We start from the raw sequence: 25,060 nt of genomic DNA on the forward strand, positions 1-25,060 counted from the left end.
ACCTGACTCATACCCCCAAGTCCTGTATGGGGAAAGTGAAAGTAGATCAGAATGAATGATCAGATTTAAATTAACTAAGGCTATCCAAATTAACTAAGGCTATCCAAAATATTTTTTTTTATTGCGGAAGGATGTCCTTGTTGAGGTTACAAACAATGAGGAACTATTCAGGAAATAATGATTTAGAGTTTTCTTCGCGGTCAACGTGTTTCTTATCTGGATGCCCCTATCTGGGATCAGTGGCAATTCATCAGGACCAAAGCACAATATTCCTGTTCTACGGTTGTGAGCCCTTACTAGTGTTTTGATAATCCCTACCTAAATGTTTTATTGTAGGGTAAGTGTCCTATTAGGGAGAAACCCTTTTACTTGTAAGAAAATGTTGTCATAGCCCTGGGTATGGTCTTTGGTGCCCGTTTAACGTCCCCCTTCTGCTGATTGTTGGAGTCACTGGAAAAAATCGTCTCTGGATTGGATGACAGTTACGCAGCCGATTGGACTCTTCCTGTTCCTCAGACACGCTCAACATCTGTGGTAAATACAATCCAGTTGGTGTGCTGCTGATGCAATCCACCTGTGTGCCCGCATCCTTCCCTTCAATACCAGAGCGTTTCATGGATCGGAAGACAAGGAATGATTAATAGGTGGCATCAACGTGGCCGAGGGCCAGGCATAGGTTGCACACCTCACAATGGTCTGACCAGGGGAATTGCGAGGGGCAGCGAGCATAGTTCTATAAGAGTATCTGTTGCAAAAACCCAAGAGCGTTCTCTGGTGACTGAGGGACAGTTCTTGGCCCCCTGAGTCGTGCGAGGCCCTAAATTCCCTGTGGTGTCGATGAGGACTATGGTCTTCAGTGCTGCCAAAGGTATTCAAGCATGTAGCAGATGAAGGTTCCAGAGCTCTGTCAAATCAGACACAATGGGATTGAAAAGTAATAGGCCAAATGAGAAACATGTTCCCGAGACTATGAATGCTGAGCTCCTCACTGCACGTCTGAATCCAATGCAGAGAAAAAATAAATTAATCTAACATGGAGCCGCTGCCAACGTGCAATTGAACTTAAGAGGAGGCACACCACAGCTTGTGACGCGAGAGACTTCTAATAATAACAACTTGCAAACTTCTGATGGCAGGAATGTGTGTTAAGGATTTGTGTACGCTAATGATTTTTTTAAATTAACATGCAGAATGTGGATTTACACTTGATTACACAAGTACACACTAATATAGTACTTCTGTCTTTAAAACGATTTTCCTATGATGTATAGAAGTGTGATTTTTTTGGCCCTTGTTAACTAGGCCTCAATATGAATGTCTCTTTTCAGTGCATGTGAATACATCGCATGCCATTACAACGTGGTTGTTACAACGTGAACCAGTACACCACAAGTCGTTACGACTTTATGTAGGGCAGGGGTCTCCAACCTTTTCTGTAGTGAGAGCTACTTCTTATCAGTGAAAATCGCCGTGAGCTACTTCAGGCCAAGCAACTCGCGCATTTTTCGGAGACACTTCCCACGCCCCGTTTCATTGTATTTAATGCTAATTTCTTTGTGGCCCTGACTGTGGTGTAAACAAAATACAAACCTATAGAGCCGTTAAAAGCTGTCCGCAAACTGAAATTCATAACAAAACTGTATATCTGTCTCACATCTCATTCACCACAATGCTACACACTGCACCTTGGTGTTAATCAAGCCAGACAAGGAAACACTTCCCACATAGGGTCAAAGAATCCAAGAAAACACTTTGAACCACTCACCCGACACATGCCATAGCTTGCTAACCCTGTAAATAAGTGGTTCAGAGCCACACATAAGTAAGCACTATAAAAATGCTGCAACATAAGGCTTCCCCTTTCTTAATTATGAAAAAAAACTAAAACAAAGAGAGAAAAGTTATGTTACAAATGAATACATATGATTAGCATTTATTTCTGTGCCTTTGCATGAGTACCATTGAGTTGGGTAACAATCAACATCTGTTATTCAGCACCAAGAGACCTCTAGATGAACGTGCGCTTTACAAATACACATTATATTATTATGTTAAGCTTGCAGACTATTGGAACAACAAATGGCCGATATTTGGAAAGGCTGCGACCTTACTTTCATTATAAAGCACTTCATTCAGGTCAGTAACACATGCTTTAACACAGCAAAGTCAATTTTCAGAAAATGCATAGCTCTGCAATGTTCAGCAACAGACTGTCTGCTAAGCCTTGCACTCACTGCACAGTCCTCTTCTACTTCCAGTAATTATAGTAGCATGAAACATATGGAAATGTCATTCAGGCATACCACAATAAACAGAAAGCTCCATAGTCAGATCAATAACAGGTTCAAGCCAGGAACGACCCTTTGTAATGCATTAAAAAGGAATACAACGGGGGGAGGAGCCGAGCTGGCGACTAGGATGGCCGCATGAAGACCGGCTCCGGCCGACCCAGCTCCACCGGCCCATCATCCTCGCCATAATCTTGTCCCCCACCTAGTGTGATAGGTGGGGGAATCCAATCGGTGCCAGAAGAGACTACCCCGGACATTCTGCGAGCTTCGGGGACCGCGCAGTGCGGGTTGGAGATTTGCGCACTGGAAGCCGGGGACTCTAGTAGCCAGGCCCCTGACCGGAGTGCAACAACATCGGCCGCCAGGGCGGCCTGGTGTCGACCCGGTGGGGACGGCTGGCGATCTGCCCCTGGAGCTTCGCCCTCAGCACGGGACCTCCGCTGGTCCGGGGGGGGGGGGGTGTCCTGAATATTCAAGGGGGCTGCAATTAGCCCTATGTGAGCCCCTGGAGACCGGTGCGGGAGCCTGAGTTTTTTCCCTGATATTGCTGGGCCTGGGGAGGTGCCCTGGGGAGGTGCCCTGGGGTCTGGAGCTGGCCCCTTCAGCAGCGTGAACCAGCTTGACATCGCTGTTGGCGGGGGAGTGGGTCAGGCGGTCCCCCCAGCCTGAAGTGTGGTGCGGGGTCGGTGCCAGGTGTTGGTGGTGGCCCTACCTGGTGCCCCAGATGGTCCTTGCGGTGGCGTGGGCCCCCATGTGAGAGAGGGGGGACCCCACAAGAAGTAATCGCCAGCCGGGCAGCCCGGCCCCAGGGGAGCTATCTTGTCTGGCCGCTGGTGATGGTGTGGATCTAACAGGACAGCCACCTGGCTTGGAGCGTAGCGTTTCCCTGCAGTCTTGGCTGGTGGGAGACCAGACCCCTGGACTGGGACTGTTTTGGAGGTGGGGTCAGCTTCCATTGTGGTTGACTCCATCCTGTTTGGGGCTGAACCTGCGGTGGTGGTAGCCTGAGCTACTAGCAATGGCGACGAAAACGGATTCCGAGCGGCAGGGCCCCAAGACTTCCAGGGGGGCTCGACAGGTGCAATCCAACAAACTCGACAGATATACCCTGCCCAAGGGGTCGCCAGTAGAATGTAAGAGGGGCCCGAGCGGTGGCGCTGATGATCATCCTGCAGCGGAGGAGCCCACCTTAAAAGACTTTATGGCGGCCATCACGGGGGTCCGTACGTCCCTGGGACAGAAGATGGAGACTCTGGATGCCAAGCTTGACACGGTGTTGATTGAGATGGGGCTGATCAGGGCCGATCTGTCGAAGGCTAACAAGAAGGTTAAGTCGCTAGAGCTTAAGAAGATTAGCCTCATAGACGATGTGAGCCAGCTCCAGCGGGAGGGGAGTGATCTTAGATCCTCGAGGGAGAATACGGATCGGTGGCTGGATGAATACGAAGGGCGGGCCCGACGCAATAATGTCCGCATCTTAGGTGTTCCAGAGAAGGCGGAGGGGCAGGCCACGGATCTCTTTGTGGAGAACCTCATCCTTGACCATCTTAAGCTGAAGGGGCTTAGTAAGTTCTTCACCGTGGAAAGAGCCCACCGAGTGCCGGGTGGAAGGCCCCGGGTTGGGGTGCCTCCTCGGCCGATAATTGCCCGAGTGCTTAATTTCCGGGACCGAGACGCTATCCTGCAGGCGGCCCGTTCGGCGGATCCCCTGAAATTTGAAAATGCGACGCTCCTGTTCTTTCTTGACTTCACCCAGGTGGTTCAGAAGCAAAAGACAGAGGTTTGTCGCGATTAAAAAGAAACTGAGAGACAAAGGCATGCGGTATGCCATGATGTTTCCAGCCAGCCTTCGTGTAGAACTCGATGGGAAGGCCTGTTTTTTGACAATCCTGAGGTGGCAGCGAACTGGCTGGAGACACTCCAGCGCCCGGACCAGGTGTCTACCGATTGGGAGGAGGCCGAGGAACAATGATGTGGTTGAGTGGGGCTTAACAGGGGGCTGTGGATAGTTGCAAGCGGCGTGTTTTTCCAGGTGGCGAGGCTTGGACTTTGGGTAGAATTTTTGTTAGAGGTTTTGTTGAGTAACGATGACGCGCCATTACATTTATGGAGCCGGTGGGTGGGTCGGTCTGTAGGCCCTCCTCTGTGTTCTACTTTTAGATTTTGGTATTTAGTTGGGGGTGACAGGCACACTGCTAGTTGGGGATGAGCGCAAGCTTTATGCAGGGGTGCAGGGAGGGGGGGGGGGGAATCAGGGGTTGGTTATTGTATTTTTGTATGTACATTTCTTTTACACTGGGCATTTCTTTTACACTGGGTGCCATTGCATTACGATGTTTGCTTTTGTTTTCTTAATGACCTCCGTTAAAGGGGCTGTGGGGATATCCGCACTGAGTTGGAATGTCAATGGTTTGGGGGACAAGATTAAGAGGGGTATGGTCGGCCAATTGATTCGTAGACACTCCCCGGATGTGGTATTATTGCAGGAAACCCACCTTATGGGAAAACGGTGTTTGGCTCTCCACAGAGGGGGCTATAAGTTGGTAGTTAACGCTGGTTTTACGACTGGGTCACGGGGGTTCGGGATTTTGGTCAAGAATGCCTTCCCACTGGCCATACAGGCCACATGGATAGACAATAGGGGGAGGAATGCTGGTGTCTTTGGATTGTGGGAGGGGAGAACTGTGTCTTTGTCTGTTTATGTTCCTCCGGCCCTTCAGACGGACACATTCCATGATTTGTGCAAGATCTTTTTGTCCTTGCCTGTCGGATTGTTGGTAGTTGTGGGGGATTTCAATGCTGTCATGGATGGTAATGTTGATAGATGCCCGGCTCGCGAGTTGCTGTCCTCCCAGAGGTGGTTGGTTGATTTTGTGGGCTCTACAGGCCTGGTGGATAGTTGGAGGCTTAAGAACCCCGGTGAGTCGCACTATACGCACGTCTCGGCAGCGCACAAATCCCTTTCCAGAATAGATTACGTCCTGGTACCGGCTGCCCAGGCGGCGTGGCTCCGGGGAGGTGCAGCACTTGGCCAGGGGGGTCTCGGATCACTCACCCGTTTGGTTCAGTTTAGATCTTGGCGGGCGCGATGTGGCCCGGGTTGCACCAATAAGTGCTTGGATGTTCCGGGACCCAGTGGCTAAGAAGGAGATCGTGCGTGTGGCCGATAGGTATTTTCAGGAGAACGTAGACTCGGTGGAATCAGAGTGCTCCCTATGGGAAGCATATAAAACCGTCCTTCGAGGGGAGCTGCTTTCGTATATTTATGGAAAGAAAAAGGAGTGGCGCGCCGAGGTTGACAGGGTGGAATCAGAGTTGCTTGAGCTGGAGCGAGAGGTGCCGCTAGCTTCCACGCAGGAGGGGCTACATCGTTTGAGTATCCTTAAGGACGAATACAGGTGCCTGGCCCGTGACAACGCAAAATCACAATTGGCAGATTCCCAGAGTAGAGTATATGAGCATGGGGATAAGGCTGGGAAGCTGATTGCTTGGTTGGAAAAGGGGGACTGGGCGTCGCAGTTTGTTCCGGTGCTGCAGCCCTCTGGGGCCGATAAAGTTACTGACCCGCAGGAGATTGTGGACGTCTTTGCCAGATACTATGAGAAAGTCTACGCAGCTGAGTGTCAATACTCGGAGGCCGAGAATGGGGATATGATCAGGGACATCCCGATGCCCATTCTTTCTGACGAAGACAGGGAGTTCCTGGACTCTCCTCTCACTAATGATGAAGTGTCGCAGGCGATTAGAGGGGTTTGTTCAGGCAAAGCGTCAGGCCCTAATGGGCTCCCTGTTGAGCTTTACAAAGTTAATGCGAATAAGTTAGCTCCCTTTATCAATTGTATGTTTGTGGAGAGTAGGGAGAGGGGTCGGTTTCCATATAATCAGCGTGTTGCAAATATCATAGTCCTCCATAAGGAGTGTAAGCCGAAGACCGAGTGTTCATCATATAGGCCGGTATCCCTGTTGAATGCTGAACCCAAAATCCTGGCGAATCGCCTGGTCAAGGTTATTACGACGCTGGTACATCCAGACCAGTCAGGCTTTATGCCCCGCCGGAATACAGCTCTTAATCTGCGTAGGTTGCATGGCGTACTCGGTGGGGCTTCACAGATACACGAGCTGACGATTTTGTTATCTTTGGATGCCACTATGGCCTTTGACAGAGTGGAGTGGCCCTATCTTTTTGCCGTTCTCTTGGGTCTGCCTCCTATATTTAGGTTCGCTGGCCCGAGTAGTGGTTAATAATCACAGGTCGGCAGACTTTGCGCTGGGGAGAGGCACCAGACAGAGACAACTTCTTTGGGAGGGTAGGCCCCGAATTGCGTTTGCGAAATTGACATTGCCGTGGTTTGACGGCGGAATTGGTCTGCCTAATATTCTGAAGTATTACTGGGCGTCACAGTTGGCGGCAGTTAATCAGGCTGTTTACGGTTCACCACTGGACCCCGACTATATTATGGACCGTGGCCAGGTTCCCGGGGGGGAAATCACTAGGGCACTATATGCGAGACGAGGACGTTTTCCCGTGGTGGGACCAACGGCGGTGGCAGTTGGGGTCTGGCACGAGGCTAGCCGCTCCCTCGGGTGGGAAGGAAAGATCACGCTGGCGACACCCCTCTGGAATTCGGAATGATTGGACAGTTTATGGAAGTCCAAGGGTTTTGACAAGTGGGACCTCCTTGGGATTTCCAGAGTTGGGGATCTAGGGGGTAAGGATGGTATCCTTCCATTTGAGACTCTGCAGGAACGGTATCAAATGCAGGGGAGCGAGAGGCTTCGTTCCTTTCAGATTAGGCATTCGCTGCTTACTAACATTCCCATTGACAAGACGCCCCCGGAGGCCTCCCCGCTGGAGGATCGAGTGTTGGATGGTCATCTCCCGACGAAAACGGATGGATTGATCCTAGATGATGAGGACTGGAGGGAGGCGGTGGCCTCTCCAAGGGTTGTTGCCATCCAGATGAGGCTCCGGCTGGTTCAATTAAAGATTCTCCACCGCTGCTATGTGACTGGCCCACGGTTGGTGCGCATGGGTTTAGCTGTGAGTGGTGAATGCGGGAGAGGGTGTGGTGAGTCAGGAACGTTCTTCCATGTGTTGTGGGACTGTGCCCTCATTCGGGGATACTGGTCTGCTATTCATGCCAAGGTGAGGGGGGAGTGGGTTTTGAGTTGGAGGCGAGGCGTTGCCTCCTGAATGTTTGGGACCCGACAGATCTCCCATCCCATGGAAAGATGTGGGCCACATTGGCATGTAGTATTGTGAAGCGTAATATAGCTCAGCTGTGGGGGGGGGGGGCAGTTCAGCCACCGACAGTCGGGAAATGGATGGATGATTTGGATTGGTGCATGTTCAGAGAGCGGGCTGTGTATGTGGCAAGGGGGAGGCCCAAGAAATGGGGCAAGATATGGCGGCCCTGGAATGCTTATAGGGTTGATATCTGCCCTCCCCCGGTGGCATTGGAGGACCCGGAAGTGCTGGAGGATCCCAGAACCCGGATATAGAAATCATTGTTGATCTATATCAAATAGGAGGATGTGAACAGATTTATTGTGCAGAGTGGCAGTCCAGTGTATTTATTGTAAGTGTATTATAATTTGTGTGTTTAATAAAAAGAATTATAAAAAAAAAGGGGAATACAACACATTCATCTAGTCCCGCCTTATCACACTTCTGTTGAATAGGACTCTCCTACAAACAATATCAACACATGCAAAAACGGATAGTTGGATTATTTTTATATAAAACATAACTTTCTGAAAATAAGCATGAAAAACAAATAGCACACTGGTAGAATGCTTTATTCTCATGGCATTTCAAATGGGCTCTCATCTCCCACCCAGACAGAGGAAAGCTGATATTTCTCAGACATTTCTGTAACAATGCATACAGAGGGCTCACTATAGCTCATATTTGCTTTAATTGAAAATGTGATTTTTGAAGCAGAAGGCCCCCTGTGTAACCTCACATATAATTGAAATAACAGAAATAAAGCGTACTTATACATTAACTAATCTATACAGATCAAAATTATTCAAACTCTTACACATCATGAAATACTAAACAAACTCCAAATGAGTGAGCATGAATTTGTTCCTTAAAAACAAATGTCAAATCTGATCACACCTCGTTCACGAACACACACTTCAGTTGTCTATTGCATTCACCAGCCTGCTTTCCTCCTACATAGGCCAAATCAGTGTTAAGGAGTTCTTCATCAAGCATTCTCCTAAGTAAAACCTCAAGAACCATGCTGCATGGGTAAAATCACGTAAGGACTAATGAGCCTTGCTCAGAAAAATCCTACACAAGAAGAAATTGCATCATCTCCGACCCAGCCACTAAGATTGGAAACAGAAACGGCCTGCATTAGATGCATACTAGTATATATGTACTTAACAAATCAAGTTGTTTGGCGTAGCTATGGTGCAGCAAAACACAGCTCAGTGTCACACAAGCAGAGCACAAAGGAAGAGTGTGGGAGACAGAGAGACTGGGAGTAACAGGACAGAAAGGTGAAGGGCCTGTTTTGGGAGGATCGGGTCAGTGCATGTAAAGCGCTTTGATTTTAACATTGGCTGCCACAGCGCTTTAAAATTGAAAGAAGATATAATAAAGAACAGTGGCAGCCGATGTCAAAATCAAAGGGCCTTGCATGCACTGAGCTACTTTCACTGACTACAACACGAAAGCAAATTTAAAGCGTGCTGTAGTCAGTGAAAGCAGTTTAGTGCAGGCTAGAATCTTTGACTTTACATTGCTTGTCACCGTGGTAGCAGCTCAGTGCCTGCAAGGACCTTGGATTGTAAGGTCAGCTGCCACTGTACTTTATTACCAAAGGCAGATATAAAGCACGGCGGCACCCGATGTTAAAATCAAAGGGCCGTGCATGCACTAAGCCACTTTCACTGACTTCAACACGAAGGCAAATATAAAGCGTGTTGAAGTCTGTGAAAGCACTTCAGGGCAAGCAAGGTCTTTTGATTTTAGCATTGCCCTACACTGGGGTAGCAGCTCAGCGCCTGCAAAGAACTTGGATTTTAAGGTTGGCTGCCACCGCACTTTATTATCGAAGGCAGATGTAAAGCACGGAGGCAGCAGACGTTAATATCAGAGTTCCTTGCATTCACTGAGCAGCTTTCACTGACTACCACGCAAAGCAAATTTAAAGCGTGCTGTAGTCAGTGAAAGCAGTTCGTGCAGGCAAGGACTTTGGATTTTTATATCCACTGCGACCGCGGTAGCAGCTCTGTGCCTGCAAGGAGCTTGGATTTTAATATCGGCTGCCACTGCGCTTTGTCACTGAAGCCCAGTGGCAGCCGTTGTTAAAATCAAAGGACTTACAAGGCACTTAGCCAAATTTAACAACTCTGCTATTAATCCAGGCCAGGGGCACACTTACCAGTCCTGCGCAGCTTCCCAGGAGGATAAGACTGCAATTATGAAGTGCAGCGCCACCCTGTAAAATGCAGGTGGCGCTAGACAGCAGGAAGAGCGTCTCGTTTTTTGACCCGCCCCGACACAGCTAAGCTCTTTTCAGCTAATCAGAGCAGCTGGTTAGTGTGAGGGCGGGCAATGGCTTATAGCTGAAAAAAGACAATGAAGGGCTAAAAAATAAAATGCTTAAAATAAGTCTTTATAATTAGAAAGCAGCGCAAGCTACTATCAGAGGGTCGGCAAGCTACCGGTAGCTCGCGATCGACCGGTTCGAGACCCCCGATGTAGGGGGCGCGCTGGACTTAGGAATAGTATCAACTATTCTTACTCCAGTTTGTGTAAAGGCAGGGAAGAGGTTGGATTGTAAATCCAACACCTGTGCTCCCCCTAGAGCAAGTTGTTGAAATGACGTGCGATGTAATGGTACGCGTGGTAACAACGCGGTGGTTGTAACAACTGCATTGTAAAGGTACTGCGTTGTGGAGACAGCGTTGTAAACGCGGTTTACCCTCAATATGGGCCTAGCCGGCATCTTATTCATAATGGCTGCCTTACCGTTCCTCTCCTTGCCCATTTCAGTTATTTCTGCCGCACGCAGTCAAGTGGAGTCATGTTTGCTTATTTCCACTGACATTGTTTTTGCTGTTCTCAATTAACTTTCTCAGCTTGGTCACAAAACTAAACTGTAGCCTATGTCAAAGTCCTTCAAATAGCTTGCTGTACCCTATTCATTCATAATAGCTTGTTGTTCATGTATCTACTTTGTATAACCAATTCCAGATGAAATTACTTTAAAGCTGGCAGAATCAATTTTCATGTACTGGCTTACTGCATAAGTGCCAAGGCAATTTAACGCTTGATAAAACGGAATTCTGATTTGCTGAAAATGTAACACTTAATCATACCACAATGATTTAGCAGTTTAAGTGATTAAATATGCAAAAATAGTGTATATAAACCCTTGATTTTGGGCGAGAGCCAAAAGACTTTCCGAATCTACTAGGGATGCGGTCTCTCGACTTTTTTGCCTGTAGGAAAGTTCCCCTTTTTGTCATGCCAACAACCATAAGAAATTGCCAATGGGCAGACAGTATTTGTGGGTATAGTGTTTAATGCATTGTGTATATTGAAAAAACGTTTTGGGAAAAAATCAAGCGTGATGAAAAAAGTAAAATAAAAGCTACAAATGAGCTTAAAGGTGAAGTGATGGTTGGTTCGAACACCTTTTCTAAAATGGATTTAAAATAAGCAGCATCATTGGCAATTTCTTATGGTTGTTGGTTTATAAGTGCTCAGCCTTGCTGCTTATGAGCAAATACCCTTTGTTGTTATTGACCTTCTTGTCATGGTCACCCCCACTTTTTGACCCTGGTACGGATGTTTTTCAACCGATGTCCCTGCTAACCAGCCTCACTGCAGGTGCTCTTTCCCTAAAATAAGGTAAAGTGGTCTAATTGTCACAATTAATATACACTTCGGCACCCCTGTAAGTCCATAGTTAGTCGTAACCCTGGTACCTAGGGTATGGGTACAAAGAGGGTCCCTAGGGGTTGCAGCATGTATTATGCCACCCTAAGGGAGCCCCATACACATTGTATGCTGCCTGCCACATCAGGCTGTCTCTTATGGTGCAAACCATGATTGAAAATTGATTGAAAATACGATGTGTCACACTAACTGTGCTTCATGCCAAAGTCACTGCATGGGATATATGTGAGTCACCCCTACAGCAAACCTTGTGGCCCTAAGGCAGAGTGCATTATACTACTTGTGAGGACATTCCTGCATGAACAGATATGCCCCTGTGCTATCTAAGTAAATTACTAGATGGTACAAGTGAACAGGGAAGCCATCATAAGTATATGTACTGGTCAATGGTCATTAGGAGTTCCCCAGTACAGGATAGCATCACCGAAACCTAAGGTGTTTAGTATTAAACACCTTTGTCTCAATAAATCCATACTGATTCCAGTATTGGATTTATTATGACATGCACCTTAGAGGTGCCCCCTGAAGCCTACTAGTCCTCTATTGTACAGACTGATCTTGTCTGGTCTGCCACCACAGACGCGTTTCTGACCACCTGCAGGTGAGCGCCCACGCTCTGAGGCCAGAAACAAATCCTGCTCTAGCTCAAGATGTTCACACCCCCAGCAGGATAGCTAGTGATTTAGCATATCAAGGCCAGGGACTTCAAAGTACCTGCTGCCTTTGATACACGCCCCTGGCTTCCCCCAGACCTGGGAGATGCCCGGAGGCTCATTTGACATCAAGACAGATGGGAAATTAGCTATGCAGTAGGCGTGTTCAACCACCGTTTTTCTAAATTGGTCTCCGATTTCCTTATTGAGTGTGTGTTTCATTTATTGAATGTGTGTGCAAGAAATACCTACACTCACCCCTGATAAGCCTTAGGCTGCTCGACCACACAACCACAAATAGAGCACCTTGGGATTGCTAGGTCAAGCCTCCGTATGCTAAGGGATACCTGGACTTTCTGCACAGTGCAAATCATTTTGGTACACTATGTAGAAATCCAGATTCCTACACTGCCCACTTGGGACTTGAAATAATTTTTGATATTGCACTGGTCTCTAATGCTCAATGCGCTGAACTGCCTTTGTGGCAATTATTCTGTACCACAACTTTTAAATTTTGTGATAAAACCCTTAAATGTATTCCACTGATCTAGAAATCAGTTATTTGTTTGGGACCTTTACTTAATGTACTGCATTTCTTATTGACCTTACCTTGGGGACACATTTCCTCATGAAATGGAGGTTTAATACCATCTCTGAAACATCAAACTGTGGAAGTTCTGTTGAGATAAGTTTTGGAGTGCCGAAAATTTTGGGGTTTTCCTCTACCAGCACCCTTGACTTGGGAGACTTCTTCTAATAAAACCAACTTGCATATACTTACTATATTCCTACCATCTAGTGTTAAGCTCAAGACGTTTGTATCTACAGCCACACTTGCTACGAACATAAATTTACATAGAATTACTTTCAGTGAATCTCATTTAGATAGTAGGCCACCCTTTAAATCGGACATGGATCCAGCCTGCATTGACCTTCTTTAAAATGAGTGGAGTATAAGGAAATTAACTGATACAAGGGCTGCCAGAAATTGAAACGGCCCTAATTCAAGAATGGAAGTGAAAGGAAAATATTACTATAAGCATCTGTTCATATCATGTAGTGCTGTAGATTCACATGCCATGTATATTCATACCATCTAGTGTTGGGTTTAGGTGTTTGCGAGCAGTTTTTTTCTAAGAAAGCCTTTTGAGTCATAAGATGCACCGTGTCTCCACCCTTCGTTGGAAATGGACATGGGCACTGACTCAATGTTAGATTGTGTTCCACACCGCTGGAGATAGTATGGAGTGATGATTAAAGAAGGTATGGTGAACGTGCGTTGGTAACAGAAGTTAGTTAGTAAAGGATGAGATCTGTGATCAGAGCAACAAGTCAGGGGAAGAGGGAGGGCACATGTGAATCGGCTGCACTATACGGTACAAACTAATGTTTACAGGGTACATAACATTTTCCGTTTGTAGCATACGTTGATGTAGCTACACGTGTTGTATGGGGGTACTGCTTTGCAGTCTATGCACATGTGGTGGATAGCGTGTGTATGATGCAGATGTCTCAAATAGATTCCTTAAGACCATTTTGCCAGCAATTGCCTGATGTCTTGCGAAGGGATCCACACAATTTTTAGTAAAAGTATGTGGGGTTGACAAAGTATCTGCTTTGCATTCATCAGCTAATGGGATGTCCCCTCGAAAAGTCAATGTTACTGCTTTTTGGCATGTAGATTGCACTCTGGGGTTAACAGGGAGTGCTCTTTTGGTTGTATGGGAACAGGTTTGGATGCACTCATTGGACAATCAATCTGGCAATGTTTGCTTTGGAGATGGGATTGCTTTGTGTGGTTTTGCAAAGGTTATGAACAAATGGTCAGCTTTGGAAAAGGGCTTGGTCTGGTCACTGTAGTACATGAGAGCCAGTTTGACATCCAAAGAGTGAAGGTTTCTTTCTGCTATGGAGTCCAGATGAGGGGAAAAGACCAGGAGCTCTATGGTTTGATTGAGGTGGAAAGGGGAGCCTACTTTAGGGAGGAATTTTACAGTTAGTTCCAAGTACTTCCCTAGATTTATGGATCTAAAAGAAGAGCTTTTGTAGTGTGATTTCTTGCAGTTCACTAATACGTCTGAGAGATGCTATGGCCACAAGAAAAGCTATCTTCTAGGAAAGGTACTATAGTGGGCAAGAGTGCGGAGGTTCAAAAAGGGGATCCCATGAGTCTAGTGAGGACTATACGGAGGTTCCACACTGGTGCACGAGGAACTCTAGAAGGGATATTCTTTTGATGCCCTCCATGAAGACTTTAACTGTCTTGCAGGTAAGCAGCTATGGCTGCTACATGGAGCCATGTGGAAGTGTAGGCAACACACAACTTCTGCAGGTGAAGCAGATAGAATCTGATGCCCTGGACGGTTAGATTTAGGGGGTCCTGATGTTTGCGGCTGCAGTAATAGACTAATCTCTTACACTTTGTTGCATATCAGGCTTGAGCATTTGGCCTGTGGGAGTCCCATAGGATGTCCATGCATACTTGTGGAAGACACGGGTAGATGAACTGTAGGACCTCAGGTCAGATTGTTACGTTGAGCTGTTTGGGGTCCGGATGTCTGATTTGACCTGTGTGGCCCAGGTGGGAACTAGGGAGGATGAGAGACTGATAAGTTTGCCTTATCTTCCAAACTACAAATGGAAGGAGTGGGAGAGGCAGGTGGAAAAGCGTAAGCAATTATCCCTTACTAGTTCCTCCATAGTGCATTGCCCATGGATTGTGGATGAGGGTAGCTGGAGGTGAAGTTTGGGCATTTTAGATTATTTTAGAGGGTGGCATCAAGGTTTAGGAGTGGTGTGCCCCAGCGCTGGAAGCAGTGGAGCAGAACCTGCAGGTGGAGTTCACACTTGTGAACTTGTTGATGCATTCTGTAGAGCAGGTCGGCCAAGTTGTTGTCCACCCCTGGAAGGTATTCTGGCACGAGGTGAATGTGGTGGCGGAGTGTCCACTGCCATGTCTTTTTGTGTTAATAACAGGAGGAGTGAGTACCACCCTCTTTCTAGAGGTAGTGCGTGGCTGTCCTGTTGTCTGGTTTGATTAGAAAGACCTTCGCCTTGGTGAGTGGGTGGAGGAAGGCTTTGAGGGTGAGGTTTATAGCAAGGAGCTTGAGGAAGTTGCTGTGGTGCTTCTGGTGATGAGAAGCCCATAAGGCTTGCATGGTCCTGTGTTTCATATGCAATCCCCAGCTAGCTTGAGGAAGTGTTTGGTGACAGTGGTCTAGGAAGGGCCTCCTCAGCAGCAGATTGTTGCTGTTCTTCCACTGCAAAAAGAGATGAGGGCTAGTGCTTACCGTCCCTAGACCTTCTCATTGACCTTTTGATTGTGATCATTGAGCCGAGAGACACTGTTGTAGAGAGCACATATGGAGCCAGGCATGGGATACTACAGCGATACAAGAAGCCATCATGCCCACCAAGCGCATAAAGGTCCTAAAAGAGTTTACGGTTTGGCTGATAAACAGGTAATAGCCACTGAAAGGCTAGTTCTCTGTTGGCCTGGGTAGGCTTTGTCTGTGACGGAGTTTGGATCGGTCTTTAGAAAGGTATGGATTTGGTTTTGGTGGCAATTACTGTGAACCCGAGGCCGTGTAGGAATGAGATAGTAACAACATAACAGAGAAGAGATGCCAATACTGATATTATAATTCAAATGACCATATCTCATCCAGAAGAAGTATATAACTCAACACTGGGGAATGCTATTTAATAGTTATTTATTAGAAACTATTTTAGGAAACACAGAGTGTAAGGTTAATACCTCAGTTCATTCGACAAATTACTATAAAAGTTAAATGGAAAAAGACGCAAAAAGGATGAAACCACAACCATACCACCACTCTCATCACTACTCCGGCATGTCACAATCAAACCACTAACATTCACACATTCATACACGAAACTCCGCACAACCTGGTGGATTCAATGCACCAGTGCGAGGAGTGGTGGGTCTGCACAATAATCAAGAAATAGTCAGACGTTGTTTCGGTCTGCTGATATTATCCGTGTGCCAATTGGTGTTGCACTAGATTCAATGTACACTACCGTTGTAGAACACTCGGTTCTTTCAAAAAATTGAATGTCATGTATCAATAGGAGTGTATTGGTTTAGACAAACTATTATTCTGACTATTTCTTGATTATTGTGCAGACCTTTACCTTTGCGACTTCCACGGGAACGGCTCCTTGGAGCACGAAGGCGACAGAGGCCGATAGGACGTCCGGGAAAACGGCAACAACGTGCCGCTGAAAGCTTCATCCGACGTTCCTTCAGCACCTTCAGTCAAAGCCACTGACATGAGTCGCACTCCTCTGAGTCAGAGCTCACCTAAGCACCACATACAAATCGAGTGAGGGTCCGTGGCTGACATTTGTCCACCACAGGACTCACAAGGCTTAAACCACAAAGACATATAAAAGGCAGACTGTTCTGTTTGACGAAATAGTCGAGGATCAGCCAAACAACGGCCTTATGGAACTGCGGATCAAATCCGTGGTGTAAGCACAGAAAAGAAGAAACTGACGTCAGTGGAGGGCTTATATGGACTCAGTCGACATCACATCCGGAGGAAAACGGTGCTACAGAGTTGCTAGACGGCCTGTACTGAGGTGCAGAGATGCTGCTGTACTACAATGTACAGATCCAGTCTGGCGCCTGGGAATAAATCTAAGATCAGGCATTTCCCGCTGGATGTCCCTATCAGATAGCCTTGGCTGATCAGCTGGATCACACCATGCAGTCTGTTGTGATCGCCTCCCACAGAGTGATAAAATGAGAGGATATTTACCCATCTGCTATCAACCGGAAGATGATGTAATGGAAAGATGATGTAAGGAGGTAGAGTTGTCAAAAGGGTGTTGAGGCAACAGGTCTTCTAAAACACGTTGGGAACTGGCTCTGCGGATGCTCGTGACCCAGATACCCTCTACGTTTAGAGGTGTCCATTCATTCTCACGAAAACTACTCCTCCATCCAGATCGAATCAGCAAACATCAGGGGTAGTTACTGATTTACAACCACAAAGCGCACAATTGCACAATTTGGTGCCTGAAATCTCAGAATTTGGATATTTGCAGTTACCAGAGGTATGTATGAACATGTATGAAGCTAGAAAAACTTATTAGTCAGGCTTGGCATACAGTGGAATGGAAACATTTTGTCATGGCTAATCACCAAATGGAGCCTTTATCAGCAAAAGCACAACAGGTTATCTATTACACTTACAAAAGCGTAGGCTGGCCTACAGTTCCATATGAATATATTTGGCAGAAACTGCTGAATAACTGCTAAGTACAGAACTTTAGTCCATTTTCAAACCCCGTGTTTAAAGCATTTATGGAAGGGCTTAACAGAATAATGCCGCCTAGGCTGCCCCTATTTCTCTCTCCCAAGGTCATCACCCGACTTACCGGGACAACCATTAAGTCACTACACTCAGGCCCACTGCAAATCCCATCTTGGAAGGTAAATTTTCTTGTGCCCATAATGTCTCTTAGAAGAGTAAATGAACTTCAAGCTTTATCAATCAATGAACCCTTTCTAGAGGCCCACAAGACAACTGTGCTGCACAATCACCCTTGTTTTTTTCCAGAAGTTGTATTGCCGTTTCAGGATAACCATGATAGCCAGTCAATGGAATTGCCTTCCTTTTTCCCCTGCGCCTCAATCACTAGTGCAAAAAGCATTATGGGCACTAGATTTCCAGAAAGCTATCCTGTACTACACCTACCATACTTGTTCTAATAGAAAAACAAAATAACTTTTTGCATTTGTACCCCTTATCTTGGCTGGCCCATATCAAAGCCAAGCATAGTGAGGGGGATTCAGATGCGTTACGCCAAAGCTAAATGCACATTACATTACATACCATGTGCACATTCCACTTGTACGACAAGTGCAACAATGGCATCGTGGGTAATAGCCCATTAGCAGACATATAAAAGATGCTAACTGGACTTATAACTACACCTTCGTTAAATGCTTCCGTGTGGACACTGCACTCAACAAAAAGATTATGTCAGGAAAACTGTACATAAAACCTTGTTGCACACCTCTGCCACTTTTGCTTACTAGCTACCACATTAGGAGTTAGATGTTTTAATCAAGGCTATGCACACTGGGCAACTTATACATCATGTAAACAATACATTTTACTTATCTGTAAAAATTGGTTTTCAGTCTCATAAGCTGCACATTCTCATGCTCCCTATCCACCAACCCGGAAGCACATGGAAAAACATGCGAGCACAAACATAATGCGTCATTTTCTACACACAAATACTTACCCTTGGGGAAAACAGAATTCAAGGTGAAGACTAAGTCCAGGTGCATTGTGGGCTTCAAGGGAGGGAATACAAGACACCTTGAAACTTAAAGCGCTTTTCTTGCATAACCACAGCTTGTAATGTTACAAGCCCAATGCTAGATGTCTGGAGTGTGCACAGCATATGAATCAGCAGCACTACAAGCCAGTTGTTACAGATAAATAAAGTTTTGCATAAAGGGGCTGTTCTATGACCTCACCTGCCGCTGGAACTGGTTAAGAAGATCTTTGCGCTGCTCCTGTGCCCGTATCATTTCCAGCACTTTGCGATTCTCCTGCATGCAGGTGGGGCATTCACTGTCCGTCTCGGAGTAGCTCTCAAAACAGTGCTGGTGGAAGGAGTGACCACATAGGAAGTGCACGGAAGGCAGCTCCAGGGCGCTGCTGCAGATGCTACATTTGGTCTTCTGGAAGATCTTTGGACTGCAGCACAAGAGAGAAAGGAGGTCCTTGTTATAATGACTGAGCAAACATCTGCAGTCCGGTATCTAATGCTGAATGTGACATGAACACACTGTCATGGATGAGACACTCAAGACTGACAAAAATGTGCTGGACATGACACAAAAGCCAACTAACAGGTGCATCCATGACCTGTTGGAAATATGTTAGTTGTACCACCTAATTTGCTCTATTATGTTTCTAGAGGCATGTCATGTGGTTAGTGTTACTGTGCTTTATCAATACTCTGACAGAAGGTTTTCCCAATAGCAGCACTTTTTGTTTTCAGGTCCTGCTGCTTGAAATCTCAGAATCATCTTTTGCAGGTGGCATCTTGTATCAGCTGAGGCTAGGTAAATGTCTGAATTATGGAATCTGCTAGATGTATTTGCAAACTATAACTAACAAAACATATTGTTTTTCCTTGCTTCTGGAGTTTCATGGGCGGGAACTGAGGTAATCACAACATTCCATTTGCTGCCAATCGCTTGAGAATTGGGGATAGATTTAACATAATTTTCTTCTAAATCTTTAAATACACCAAACTTTTCAGATTTGGTCATCTAGCACCATTTATCCAGGATTTGATGCCTTGATACTAAGATCTTTAATCTGTGACACCACATTCCTATTGCAAACATCCTTCTGATAAATGTTTTTTTCCAGATCTGTAAGAAAATACACCACTCATTTTATTTCTAAGAATGTTTGTACTTACACTACCTTTAACTCTACACAAACACCGATTTGCATATTTATGATCACAGAACCTAACTCAGAAAGCTCGTCTCAGGAGTGGGAGAGACTTAATCAAAGTCAGTCAGGATCAAGTCTCACTAGCAGACAAATATTTGACTCAGGCACAATGTTTAGACCTTTTTTATCAAGTACTGGATTCAATGCAGAGGTCAAATTTAACACACTAGTCTGACGGGTTAGATTCAATTTTACAGATTCTCAATTTTCCCTCTGATTCCAGGCTGTTTTCCTGGGTAAATCTGAAAAGTCTACTAATAGTCTAAATATACTTGAAAATGTGTGCTGAACTTCTATTACCCCACTGCCTACCAACCCCAACTTCGGTTGCCCTCTCCCAGGGGGTAGCAGTGTCCTTTGTACAATTCTCTGCCATAAAAGGACCCCTTGCTATCTTAGTCATAGTTAACCACTGTGGCTCCAATTAGGATTAGGTTAGGAAAGTACAATCCCAGTGCCAACTCCTGCTTATGCAGGGGTCAGAATTAAGAGATATGTGGACTTTATTGCACTCAACAAACACTTGGTGAAATAAAGCCCACAATCAACATTACATTTAGGCAGTCAAATCTGGTTGGTGCAAGTTAACAGGGGGAAAAAGCCCGGTACGTAAAGAGACACATGGATTTTAGTGCAGTAGGGACCAAAATCTGCATGTCAATCGCCATTTTTGGGGAAAGCCTGGGCATGAAATTCCATTTTTTTTCCCCTCGCTTGGTTGCGCTCGCCAATATTAAGTTGGCGAGCGCAGAAAATCTTACTCCAGACCATCTCCCAGCAAGAGTTCTCCAAGCAGTCGGTCACGGATGGCCACCAGCGCTCGCGTTGAGAAACCCCCCCCATTTGCATTGAGGAATCTGCCACTCGAGCAAAAAGAAGCGGCGCCCTCTGGTGCAGTTCCTAATGATTTTTCAACAAGGGCCAAACACCCAGCGCTAAAAATCAGCGCAAACGGCATGGCCCACCCACCGCTTGTGGAACTCCGCACAGACTAGATGCTATCCATTGGGGGCAATAAATACCAATACCCTCTGAGGCACTTGTAATCAAGTCCTTTATGTCTCTGAAGAAAGTCTCTGTAGCTGTAGATAGGCACCCTTGAAGCTATCACCCACTACTTGACTTTATGCTTTAAGCTATTTCCAAGTTAAAAGAATTCACACCGTTTGTGTATTTGACATTTTATAATGCAAAGTAAGCACTATTTTTAAGCCCCCATTAAACTCAGATAAGCCTCAGTTAAAGTGGATCACTCCCACAGAACTCCTTTCAGAGATGCAGGGCTCATTGGAAGCATTTGCTTCGAATACCCCGCATTTACAGTGCCTCAAACTGGACTTCCTTCAATCCCAGCTCACGTCTATGCTGCTTGTATTGAACAAGACAGAGGCTTGGTAGATTTTTCGTCTTTAAAGACCACAACCAGCCTCCAAGAACAAGCCCATTACTTCCGGCGCTTACCATGCATGTGAGCCATTAACTATTAAACCAACTGAATGATTCTACCTTCTTTCATATTGTGAAAGAACACTCATTCATAAGGCTTTTCTTATACATGCTTGCATTGTTTTAATATTTTCCCTCAATCACTTGATTTCATTTCCAGTTTCATTTGCAACATACTCTGTGCCCCGTGCTGAGTGAAGCACAGCAGAAGCACACTGAAACCTTTTGAATTCAATCCCTTGTTGCCTCTCAATTTGCCCAGCTAACGTGCTTTCCTCCGGCTGCCATCTGCATTACTATCCTTTTGGCTTGACTTGCTTACAGAGAGAACATTGAGCATCTAATTGTACCCAGTTCTGCTATGGCTAAAGTAGTACTGTCTTTACCGACTTAAAGGCAGGAGCATCTTGGACTGAGGAGGTTTACATCTCATCTTTGCTTAAAAAATGAAAAACAAACTTTGAATAAATATATATATATATATACTGCTACACGTTCCTGCGTCCATGTACTGGTTTCAGAAAAAAGTGGCTGGCACGCTGGTATCCAGTTTAAAGATTTATTATCACCAAACCCCCCTCACCCCAACAGACGCGTTTCGCCTTTGCAGGCTTCGTCAGTGTTACGTTAGTGCAAAGTACATTTCACCATTTTAAGCCAATAGCCAGTTAAACATTTCATGGACATAAAAAAGGGGCTACTGGCATACTAAAGAATGGTGGCCATCTTGTAATGAGCAAATTGCATTAGAATCCAAGGCTAACAAATGGCGACTTGAAGTGAAAGTGCATAGTGCTCATTAAAAACATATAACGTAATTCTATTGATACACAATTTTTAAACACAGTGAAGAAAATTTAAGCAAACAATTCCAATTTTCTTGAAAAGATATTCTTTTTTCATAAGAGGGTTATTGGAATTGTTAGGAAAGATAATTTCCTATTTTGCGTGGTGTTGGTTATTAAGGCCTGAATAAAAAAAAAAAATATATATATATATATATATATATATATCTATCTCACCAACATCCTCCAAAGAAGAACAGAGGCCACAACGGGGATCAAAATTGAAAGCTTCTTTATTTCCAGGTTAGTATCAGAACGGGCGTATGCATTTCGGCTGCGTGTAGCCTCCTCAGCGCCCAGCGTGGTAAGTGAGGAAAGGTCCAGTGTCTCTCTTGGTTCTGAAAGTTCAGCTGTTGTTAATGTTCGTAGAGCGCTCCGCCCCTCATGCTGACTCATTACCTCCAAGTGCAACGTCCTGAAGGCAATGTGCACTACATGTCCCAGCACACAACAGGTTGCCGGGAATTGGCTGCTGAAAGTTCTCTTTCCATGAACAAGACTTTGGACCCGGTCTCTCATTTCCGTCGTGCCACCCGGAGCAAGGGCTTTCTCCAGTCCCCAACTGCACAACCTTGACGTTCCGGACTCTTCATGCCGGCGCCTATATATATATATATATATATATATATATATATATATATATATATATTGTGTCATGTCACTTACTACAGAGTGTCCCTCAGTTCGGACATGAAGTACATTCATATATTGATTTAAGATGGCTTGAAGTCTTAAGTTCTCATTATTGATACCTGCAGATCACAGGTTCGAAATCTAACAGACAAATTCAGCTTTCCATGATTACATTCAAGAGACCACAGGGCAGACAGGAGCAACTGTTGGGGTTGGGATCATTTGCCACTGCTGTCCAGGGGCTCCCTACAGTGGCTCTGTAACTGGTCCAAGTACAACCCTTTCTGCGCTCGACTCATGCTTTTCAAGGGGGTTGCGTGGCGCAAACAAGATCATAAGTCAACAGACAATAAAGAAGATGTCCAGCCCAGTGCTTACTTAACGAAGAAAGTGCTTTTAATCACAGTTGTATAAAATACTACGCAATGCATTATACACGTTAGTGTTTCTATGTGTGATCAGTATGTGTCGCACTACACGCTCCCCAATTCCACTCTAATACTCCTTTCCCAGGAGGCCCCCTATCTGCATGGTCCCCCCCTTTGCCTTCTGAGAAACCAATACATAGCTTGAATCAGGTGCAGCCTTTTCTTGCTCACAGTCAAAAGCATAGTTTGAGTTCATTCTTACCCCCTTGCGATACTGGTATGGCAAGTCCTCGATCATCTCTTGCAGGGTTGTGCGGCCCTCTTGCCAGTCCACTGTAGGCGCGGTCGTAAGCACATAGCTTGATTGGCTGCAATGGGATGCTGGTGCACACCACGTCTGTCTGCGCATTTACCCAGCCTCGGGTCTTAGAGCTGCACAGGTGCAAACCCAGCTATCTCAGATGGATGTGGTGATGAGTCTCTGCATATTCAGAGGACAGTCCCAAGCCTGATCGACCCAATGGTGGTGACCACAGTTGTGTTCCCGATCGGACTATAGGCAGATGAGGCCAGACTGGTTCCCAAGATGATCACTATAGTTGCAGCCCTAGTCTGGGCCTCAGACGACTACTGCAGTTGCAGCTCCCATCCAGGACTAGGATTACCACGCAGATGCAGCCCAAACTAGGCTTGCAATTATCCAGTAGTTGTAGTTCCTGCCAGGAACCAGGATTAGAGACCAGGTCAACTTGACACATGGGTCTTCCCAAGCACACACTTTGTTTTTGTTTGAATCTGTTTTATTGATTTTAAGTTAACAACACAGACATACACAGTGTAAACCGCATTCTGTATCAGCCATTACTGGTTTGCTTAGTAGACGGTATATATTAGTACAAATGAAACAATGCAAACAATCTAACAATCGAGTAGATGCTCATGCATATTACCAGTCATAGGAGGAGTCACTATATCTTGTGACTCAAAAGACTTCTTCAAGAATAAGTTTTACACATCCTGGCCAAAAAATAGATGGCAGGAGTATGCAAAGCATGTTTATCTACAGCTACACATGCCACGAACATTTGTTTTCTGAATGCCTCGGTTCTGTTCAACTCTGTCTGGGGAGATGAGGGGAAATAATTTAGGTAAACTATGCTGGTGGAAGATTGAACCACAAGACTTTCTTGGTAAGAATGTTGTGTTAAAAAGTTTGGGCTGCAAGGCACCGGTCTGTGGCAGTTCAACTGTAGGCAGGGCACAGCTTGGCCCACGTGCCAGTAATCAGTCGATCAGTGCCTCATTAAATGGCAGTAGAGGCTCAGAGAAAGCCGGTCAAGACTGCAGAACTTCAGTGGGAACGTTTCTTTGGACTTCCATAGAAAGGAAGCTGTTAGTCTAACCTCAGCTGCACGGCAAAATAAGTGCTTTCTCAGTCGCATATCTGGGCGGAGAAACCAGTCAGTATCTGGGGACATGTTTAACACATGGGACTCCTGTTAATCCCTATAAACGTTATTATCATAGTGCAGGGACCACTCATCCCCATTATTATCATCTCCAAAGGCTGGCTGACTATGGTGAGAGTTGGAACCGAAAAGGTGCTGAAGCGTTGGGAGGGCGGTTCCATGGTGAAGGCAGTGACCTGTCAGAATCGAAATACACGGGGAGCTGGTGTGCCAGGACAATTCAGGACAAGAAATCAGTCAGGGACGACATTAATTCAGCTCGGAACCGAAAGGAACTAATAGAAATGCAGCATCCTAAGGCGGATCGGAGTTTATGTTAAAAGAACATTAATGGATTTTGAAGCTGGAGTGAGAGTATGCATCAACACTGGTGCGGAACCAGAGTTGGTTTAAGTAAGGGGACACAGGCGGCTTAGGGGACAAATTTCCCAACGTTAACTCAACTAGAGGCATCCGAAGAGAGAGAGAACAGTTTCACATCCTCAACTTCAAGGGAGGATGAGGGGGGGGGGGGGGGAGGGGGGAAGCAGGACATGCACAATGTTTTGCAGTGTTCAGCAATGTACAGCTTCATGTCTCCGTATCGCCTTCAGATTGATGTGGGCGCTCACTTAACATGAACTGGGGTTGTCCCCCAAGCCCAAACACTAGAAACATACATTTATTTAATGAGTTTTTATGTAGTTTAATACAGATATACAACTACCTTTTATAGCATATAATTAGAACATTCATTTGGTCAGATCATATTTAACCGATCCTTAACTTTTCATTTTGTTTATGACATACAATAACCAACTGTAAATTTCAAACATGTGTAACTGTCCTCCCTTTCATGCCTCCAAGTAACCCTCTGAACCCATGGCTCTAGGGTGATACTTCCTAGTTGATACACATTAGTAATATTTACTTGTA

The 25,060-nt window shown here is 45.7% G+C and overlaps 1 protein-coding gene across 2 annotated transcripts in view; it reads right to left on the minus strand.

Moving 5' to 3' along the window:
- VPS11 (VPS11 core subunit of CORVET and HOPS complexes) overlaps positions 1–25,060 on the minus strand; it is a 107,482-nt gene that overhangs the window by 18,599 nt on the left and 63,823 nt on the right. For both annotated transcript variants that reach the window (XM_086951287.1, XM_086951288.1), the window contains exon 15: positions 18,388–18,610. In XM_086951287.1, coding sequence (XP_086807413.1) covers positions 18,388–18,610 — 223 coding nt within the window. The remainder of the gene's footprint in view (positions 1–18,387; positions 18,611–25,060) is intronic.

Source organism: Lissotriton vulgaris, unplaced genomic scaffold (assembly GCF_964263255.1).
Source record: "Lissotriton vulgaris unplaced genomic scaffold, aLisVul1.2 SCAFFOLD_1083, whole genome shotgun sequence".
Lineage (NCBI taxonomy): Eukaryota > Metazoa > Chordata > Amphibia > Caudata > Salamandridae > Lissotriton > Lissotriton vulgaris.